This window comes from Mus pahari, chromosome 10 (genome assembly GCF_900095145.1).
Source record: "Mus pahari chromosome 10, PAHARI_EIJ_v1.1, whole genome shotgun sequence".
NCBI lineage: Eukaryota > Metazoa > Chordata > Mammalia > Rodentia > Muridae > Mus > Mus pahari.
Genome location: NC_034599.1, coordinates 918,726 through 927,380, shown reverse-complemented (window position 1 = coordinate 927,380; position 8,655 = coordinate 918,726). Strand labels below are relative to the sequence as shown.

Sequence of the window (8,655 nt, the reverse complement as noted above, 5' to 3'; positions counted from 1 at the left end):
TAGATAGATAGATAGATAGATAGATAGATAGATAGATAGATAGATAGATACTCCTAAGCCATAAATGAAGATTTTTTTAATTTTTGGAAGTTTTTGGATATCACATTCTATAAAGAAATCAAATTAGTTATTCTGAGACATTGAAATACGTTACTGACTAATATTTGGAAAGTTTCGATTAATTCTAAGAAACAAAGTCAGATTAAAAGTCATTTTTCAGAACTTACACATGTTTAATTATTACAGTCTACCTCTGAACAAGAGTGGAATATGACAAGCTTAGCCATATAATAAACTGTCACCTTGTGTCCTGTTGTAAAGTAAGGTAAATTCACATAATTAAAACCAAGTTACCTTAAAATAATATGACCAAGCAGACAAACGCATATATAAAGAAAGGTATATGCATCACTTGAATTAAATAATTTCCTAATATAAATACTGAAGAACTTGAACTTGATTTTTGCATGGAAGGTATTCTAGGATATATGATGGCTACAGAACACTCTTTAGATCATCCTAAGGATTTTTTGTTTTTTTGCAATAATGTTTTATATATATAATAAACACATTAATAGTTTGTGGTAATTCTTTTTAGTTATTGACACAATTTAATATCCTCTAATCATCTGCTTGTCTATTTCTACATCTAAAATAAAGGTATAAAATAGTGAGGACCTGAACTATAATATACCTAAAATATTAACTATTAGGCCTTTTAAGTGGCAATGAAATTTTTAATCCATAAAAACAGGTATAAATCTGACCATACATAAATAATTAGTTTCTAAAGTTGAATGTATTTCATTAAAATTATTTTTAAAAAGCTGGAAGTGGTGACATATGTCTGTGATGCTAGAACTTGAGAGGCTGAGGCACGAGGATCAGGAGTCAGAGCTCGTTTCAGCTGCAGAGTGTGCCAACCCAGACTACGTGAGGCTCTGTCTCAAAAAAAAAAAAATTAAATTAAATTAAAAAACGGACTAAAATACTTCCTGTATATTATGTTGCATATTATTGTTTTGTATATACAATAATACATTACATATACTATTGCTAAGTAGTATATAAAATTCAAAAATAATATTGCTTAGTGTGTTTATGGGTATACTAGAAGAATAAATAATGCATGCTTGATAAGTTAGTGATGAATAGTGTGACTGATAATTTAAAGACCCTTAGTTCTATAAAGTTAGAAAATGGGGAATGATAACTATTAAAAAGAAATATTAAACACTAAGATGATCTTGAAAAGTATGTAAAGCACAAAGATTCTCTTTTTCATATTCTGAGCATGACATTTTCAAAGTCTAAAGTAAGTCTTCTTATGTATCCCTATGTAAATATATGAATGCCTACATGTGGTTAAGTATAGTGCTTTTCATTGTATATTTAGTAATGATAAAATGTTTGGGTTTTATTGAATGTAGTAATATGTAATTTATTGGTAATTATCATAACTTTCTTCCCCCAAGAGCAATAAGCTTTATATTTAAATCTATAAACCTGCATCAGTGACTTATGCCTGTAAATAATTCTCAACTAAATTAAGGCTATTTGGCTTAATTTAATTGGCTATTTGGATATTATGCATCTCTTTCCCTTTTGGGTGTAACATTTCCATAGTTAATTGCTGTGTCTTTATCCTTTCTAGGACAAGACGAGTGCCTTGAGCCTGAGCAACGTAGCAGGCGTCTTCTACATTCTGGTTGGCGGCTTGGGCTTGGCAATGCTGGTGGCTTTGATAGAGTTCTGTTACAAGTCCAGGGCAGAGGCGAAGAGAATGAAGGTGGCAAAGAGTGCACAGACTTTTAACCCAACTTCCTCGCAGAATACCCACAATTTAGCAACCTATAGAGAAGGTTACAACGTATATGGAACCGAAAGTATTAAAATTTAGGGGTAGGACTTAGGGCCTATGCCAGTGAGCGGGGGATGCATCCTGTGAACATGATGTCGTGACCTGTCTGTCCTGTGGTGGTATTGCTTGCTTCTGATTAGAGCTTTCTATTTTTGACATTTTCAGTGCACAGCGGTTCTGTTTTTTGTTGGCTGCAGATGTTCTGTTTGAAACTTTATGTTGCCAATAGATATCTGCATTGCAATGGTCAGAAACAGGAAAACATATTAGAATTGCTCCCTGAAATGATGTAAACAGCATGATTTCCCAAAAACTGAGAGAATTTGAAATTAGATCTAAGCTTTCCTAAACATATAGAGGGTAAATTGCTATGACAACTCATAAATGCTAAGAATATAAGAGCAAAACCTATTTTAAATGATCAAAAGCATAGAGACATTCCAATTTTTTATAAAGTAACAGTGTTTTTTTTTAAAGAAATAATGAGTATAAAGAATCTAACCCATAACAAGGAGTGCATGAATTTTAGCTCCCATCTCACCTGTATTTGATTCACCATTCATCTTTCTGTATCTGTTGTTTTTTCATCTAATGGTAATCTTGCCAGACCAGTAGACAGACATTACTGCCAGATTTTGGCCATGATGCACATTTATTATATGAGATTTACCTTATAAAAAGTCTCTCTCACACACATACTCATATATATATATATATATATATATATATATATATATGATGTAAAGAAAAATGAAAATTTGCAGTGAGTTACTATACATTTTTTCACTTTTGTTTCCCTTTTACAAAAACCATGTCATCCACACTTATACCCTCTGCTCATGTCACAGTAAAAGTGATATGCATTCAGAAGAATATAAAAGGAACTTTCCTGTTTCAGAATCTAAGTACCTACATCTTTCTTCTAATGATCAAAAGTGGTTTTAAAATAAAACCTTAATGGATTTAGTTTTGGTATTGCTCTTCAAAAACCGGAACTCAAACAAAACCATTTTTTTTCTGATTACATAATAAATTAATCTTCAAACCTGAGAGTGAGTAATAATAATTCTAGACAGCTAAAACTCAAGACAAAAAATATAATTTAATAATATGTACGTCTGAGGTTGTATGAGAAAAATGTAGTTGATTTGATATTTATTGACATAGAAACTTCTGAACACATGTTACAGTCTGAGAGGAAAGAATGAAACCATTCCTGATGATCTAGCCTTAACTGCTTCTCCCCACCTTCTAGAAAGCTATGGATGAGCACGTTTGCACAAAGAACTACAATGTGTTTTTTTCTCCTATTTGTGAAAAATATAAAAACTAAGCCCTCAGTTCACTCAAATGAAAACACAGTAAGCACATCTTCTGATAAGGTCTGGATCTTTGAGAGAAAACATGTGAAAGTTCATGGAAATAGTCAAACTGATTTTGTTTAACAGTTGTTGACCTTTAAGAAAATGCTTTTATCTTAATTTTGCTGAGTTGAAGAGAGATTTTTCAAAATGTAGGGAAAATATCTGACCTGTGTCATTTGGAATGAATTCTGCCATAAATTTTATATTATATCTTATTTTTGTGTCAATAAAACTGAATGTCTTACTTATTCCAATCATTAGATAAATCCAAGATGGAGAAGAAGTATTTGAAATTTTACAAAGAAATACCAGTGAATGACAGTTATTATAAATCGTTTAAGAAAAAATAAAAATTTCCAGGTTAGGTACACAGAACTTTTGCATCATGAAGTTTTTTGAGTTGAAGTCTGACACTGAAGTTCATCAAGTTTATCACCTTTAAGGCTAAATTTGAGCTTTTAAAAATTACATTTAGATATAGACAAAGCATTCATGATCATCTAATTTTTATTTTTAAGTCAGTGGCATTCAGAGTTAATAAAAACAATTTGTACCTACAGAGAAGTCTTGAGAGAAAACACCTTATATTTTACTATCAAACTGATGTTTATTTCCCCTTTTAAAAAGTTTATAAAGACTGACATCCTATTTATGGCTAGAATTCTAGCATTTGGAAAGACTGCAATAAGAGGATTACAGCAAATTTTTGGCTTGCCTGCACTTTATGGTAAGCTCTAGGCTAACCTCAACTATTGACAAAGATTTTCTTAAAAAAAAAAAAAAGTAAAGAAAGAAAAGAAGAAGCTGTACTAACTATAATTAACTGTTGTCAATGTATATAGTCTTTAAATCAACAAAATCTGTAAAATCAAAACTGCATCATTTACTACATAGAAGATCTACTTGGAAGTGTGACTAGGGACCAGAGGGATGTAGAACAGCAACATTTAATTACCAGTGAGCCTAGATCAAATGGCTTACAGACATTTGTGGACATGCATGTGAGAGAGAGTGGCAGGGGGAGACAGATATAGACACACTCACAGATACACAAAGAGATAACCACAACTAGTAGTGAATCAAGGTAATTTTTAAAAATCAGGTTTTGATTTCAAGGGACTAATGGAAGCTAGTCAAGTAGGAGTACCATTTCCCCCCTAAAGTTCCCATTATATGCCAAATGATTTAAACATAAAAGTGATTGATGTTCCTATAAAGTCCTATCCTAAGTCTTCATTATGAAAACAGGTATTCATCTTTACTACAGTCATTTAGACTACTGTTAGATGTGCCTTTTAATTACAGTTAATAACTACAATACAGTTTGAGTTGAGCTTTTGTTGTTATCAGAGTGACTTTAAACACTTTTACTCCAGCAGCTTTTAATACAATAATAAATTTCATTAACATGCAACCAGGCTAACATTTAATTTCCAGAGAATATAAAACACTGGAATAGAATTTCCTAAAGAATTAGATAAAATTTAGTCCACAATAAACAAATATAAGCAAGGAAGTGGAGGTCCTGGTCTCTATAGAGCTTAGGGGACATCTCCTTTATCTTATTTTCCTCTTCTTAACACTGGGCTTTATTTGCTATGAAGGATTTGGAGGCAGTAGATGCACATTAGTCAGATATACATGATCACAGGGTCTCTTTCCCTTCTACATAGTGTTACCTTCTCCTACCTGAGAAGTTAACAAATAAGGATTTAGTGAGTGTTCATAGGCCAGCTACCATTCCTGTGGCAATTCCATTCCATGCATTGTCAAATACGCCTACCTATGATGCACCTTCCTGAAGCATAAATCTTAAATGTGAGCCTTGATTCCTAACAGACATAGAGTAAACTACATGTCACTAACTATACTGTTCTGAGTCATGTCTATAATTCATGTGAATGAATGAAAGTGTGTGAATAGGTCTGTGTGAGGAAAAGAGGTAGTATATACATATACACATACACATACACATATATGGTTTAACAATTTGTCATGATTTAAGAAACCATTCTTTGCATCATAAAGAAAACATCTAACAAGAAAATACTATGATTTATAGAATGCCCATCAAACACAAGAAAAGTTTAAAGGTTCTTTGAAAGTATTAGGGTGTAGAGTTCAGCAAATGAAAAGAATCTTCCTATCCAGATTTGCACAAAAAACAAAACAAAACAAAAAATAAATTTTCATGTTCTTTTTATTTTTCAATATTTATTTCAAAAGATATTTTTCAAATATCTTTTAAATATGTAAGACCTAAAACTTTAGGCTAATTAATTCTTCTCCAGCAATATCTGAGCTTTTCTTTCCCTCATAAGCAATTTGCCTATGACCAAAATACACGGGGAAAATGCAGATGTCTAATTATCGATACTTTGGTGTGTTTGGTGTGCCACGTTTTGTTGAAGCAACAGAAATATCATAACACCTGGCATCCTCTCTGTTTCCTTTTCATGCAACCCAGCTGACTTTTTCCGAAGCCATAAGAAACAAAGCCAGGTTATCCATCACTGGGAGTGTGGGAGAAAACGGCCGAGTGCTGACCCCTGACTGCCCCAAGGCCGTTCACACAGGAACTGCGATTAGACAAAGTTCGGGATTGGCTGTCATTGCATCGGACCTACCATAAAAACCAAAAAAATAATTGAGTGCCTTAATCAAACTGTGTTGGTGACTGATTGAAACGCAGCCCCGAGGGACAGGCCAAGCGTGGGTCTTGGCTAAATCCATCCTTTGACGGAGAGCGGGAAGGACATACTGAGTGCCGGACAGAACCAGTGCATGAGTTCAGCACGGAAATGCAGACTCGGATTTTTTTTATCAGGAAATCTCACAATTTAGTTTTTTGGGGGGAGTGGGTGGGGGTATCTTAGGTGTATTAACAGCAACAGATTTCACTTGAGCGCACTTAAAACTAATCAGACTGGCCAGTTAGCGCATTAAACTGTGAAGTTCTTTCTCAGAAAGGTCTTGGTCACCACAGCAAGGGATCAACAGTTAATAGAGGTCAAAGAACCTGCTACCTGTGTCTCCAGAACACCCATATAGTCGATGGAATAATCTTCAGCTGAGACAAGCGGTCACTAAGATGTGATAGGAAAATAATAAATATATAAAGCCTGTGAAAAAAACAACAAGATTTAAAGAAAGTATTTACAGTTACTTTGGAAATAAAACAATACTGAAACATGCTTGCTTTTTAACTGAAGTTAATCCAGTAGAGGACGACGCAATTGTTTTTTCTAACCATCTTAGGGAACAATACATTGCAATAATTGATAATAGTGCCATCACTGTAATAAACTTTAGAGACTTTTTTTAATGTAAAAGTTGTTTGTCACCTTGTTTCCTGTAACCTTCACTCTGTCACACAAGTTGGCTCATAGGTTGTGTTTGTCTATCAGAAACAAAAAGAAAAACACGAGTGAAGAAAATGTTGGCATGAAGTCATCCATCTGCAATGTAAAATTTAAAAGACTACGGGTCACTCATGTTATCAATATAATTTATAATCCTGTTCAGTGTACAAAATTGTGGGCTTTGTACCCACCCAAAAGAATAAAACAACAGTTTTTCTTACATTATCTATCCACAGAGCTTATTTTCCCCTATTATTTGAGAAACTCTGAGACTCCATATTGTAGAAGTCAAGGAATAGGCAAATGTAGCTTGTTTTTATTATTTCTGCATATTTTTTCTAGATCTTGGGCTCACTTGTTAACAGAATAAGTTGTCAAAGGTAGAGTCCTTGAGTCTGGGAATGAACCATTGTTCTAAAACCAACACACCCTGTGTGGAAATTTTACTTGACTCTGTTTTCCTGCATAAAACTCAGTGTCTCTTGGTCATTCCCCGTCATTCCCACAGTAAATTCTTTGAAGACACTGATAATAGTTTGTGGTAGACTACAGTTGAAAAACTCAATCCTTATTTCTTAGTAATTGTGAATAAAATTATACCATGATCATTATTAAGAAAACAAATCCCTTATGGTTCAAAACGTCTGCTTCATTTAAAATGATGAATGAGTTCAATGATACAGTTAAAAAATAAAAACAAATCACAGATTGAGGGATCTTTGCAGAAAGCACAAATTAGGATGATGCCCAAAGGGTGGCCTTGAAGAAAGAGTTGAGTTTTCACAGGAAGAGGTGCTGGTAAGATCCTAGGGGTGAGTAGCACACATAGCTGCTTCTTTTATCAGTGTCTCATGTACAAGGCTTATGCAGCCAGGTGGCCTGGTGAGGGCACAGGGTGTAATGCCATGGAAGCTCTGTCAGAAATATGGAGAATTGGTTTCCTTCCCTCAATGCTTACAATCCCCTTTCAATATCTGTGTGTCACTACAATGTAATCCTTATAATACATGTATGCACTCTCCTTTGGGAAAGGTTACTTCTCTGTTGTTGAGCAAGGATTCATTTCACAACCTAGGCCACTCCCTGGTATCTTCCTCTTCTTCTCTCACTCCTACCCAAGCTCTCAGCCAGCAAATGGACCTCCACAGCACACAGAACATGGCATCTACTGTGTCTTCGGTCTGTAGATCTTCTTTGTCTTTACATGACTGTCACACATCCTTCAGCCCTGAAATTGAATTTTATGTGTACTGAGATCTCCATGATTACCCACGACCCCGCCCATGACACTGAGTTACATGCCATTCTTAATGTTTCTTACCCATCATGGCACTCATTGTACTGCATTGTAATTGCCTGTGTACTCGTCTATAAACTACTAGACTGTCAGCTCCTTGAGAGCAGGGACTGTGTCTATCTTGTTCACAGTTGTATCCCCAGCACCCAGCACAGTGCCTGGCATATTGTAGGTGCTTAATAAATATTTGTTGAATGAAAGAATGAATTGAGTCAATTTAATTAAGTTGAGGCAAAAAAAACCACATTTTCTGCTTAACAGTCCTGGGGTGTAAGTATAGAGTGGGTTAAAATAAAACTGAAGGTTGACTGATATTTTCAGTTACACTAAGGAAAATAGCCAAAAAAGAAACACACATAAGAGATTTAATACATTTTCTTCTTCTTTGTTTTTAAATATTAAAGTAAAGTAAATTTTATTTGGCATATTATAAAGGGCTGTGGGCCTGGCAGAAGCAAGAGCACTGCCCACAGCGATTTGATACATTCTCTAGATGGGCAATTTCCCTGTTCAACTACAACTCTGTGGCACAATTCGCTTAGCTAGGATATTGTCGAGAAAATTAAGTGCTTCAGAACAAGGATTAAGCTTGGCGTTTAGATATACTTTTAAAATAGCTTTCATTCAAGTTTGGAGTGGGTTTGTGTTATGTTAAGAGTTTTATTTGTTTACAGCACAAAGTAATTTTGGAAAAAAGAAAGAAATAATTTGACACCTCTGTGGAGTCTTACCAAAAGAATTGTTATTAAAGTCAGAAGTGTGATTTTATTT

At 34.2% G+C, this 8,655-nt stretch overlaps 1 protein-coding gene across 8 annotated transcripts in view; it reads left to right on the top strand.

The window, feature by feature from the left end:
- Gria4 (glutamate ionotropic receptor AMPA type subunit 4) overlaps positions 1-8,183 on the top strand; it is a 379,870-nt gene extending 371,687 nt beyond the window's left edge. For 3 of the 8 annotated variants that reach the window (XM_029543721.1, XM_029543719.1, XM_029543720.1), the window contains 2 exons: positions 1,655-1,902; positions 5,693-5,779. In XM_029543721.1, the coding sequence (XP_029399581.1) occupies positions 1,655-1,900 (246 nt within the window). In that variant the 3' untranslated portion in view covers positions 1,901-1,902; positions 5,693-5,779. Of the gene's footprint in view, positions 1-1,654; positions 1,903-5,692 lie in introns of all 8 variants that reach the window. The other 5 variants (XM_021205901.2, XM_029543717.1, XM_029543716.1 and 2 more) reach the window with 4 other exon arrangements.
- Positions 8,184-8,655: the final 472 nt, after the last annotated feature.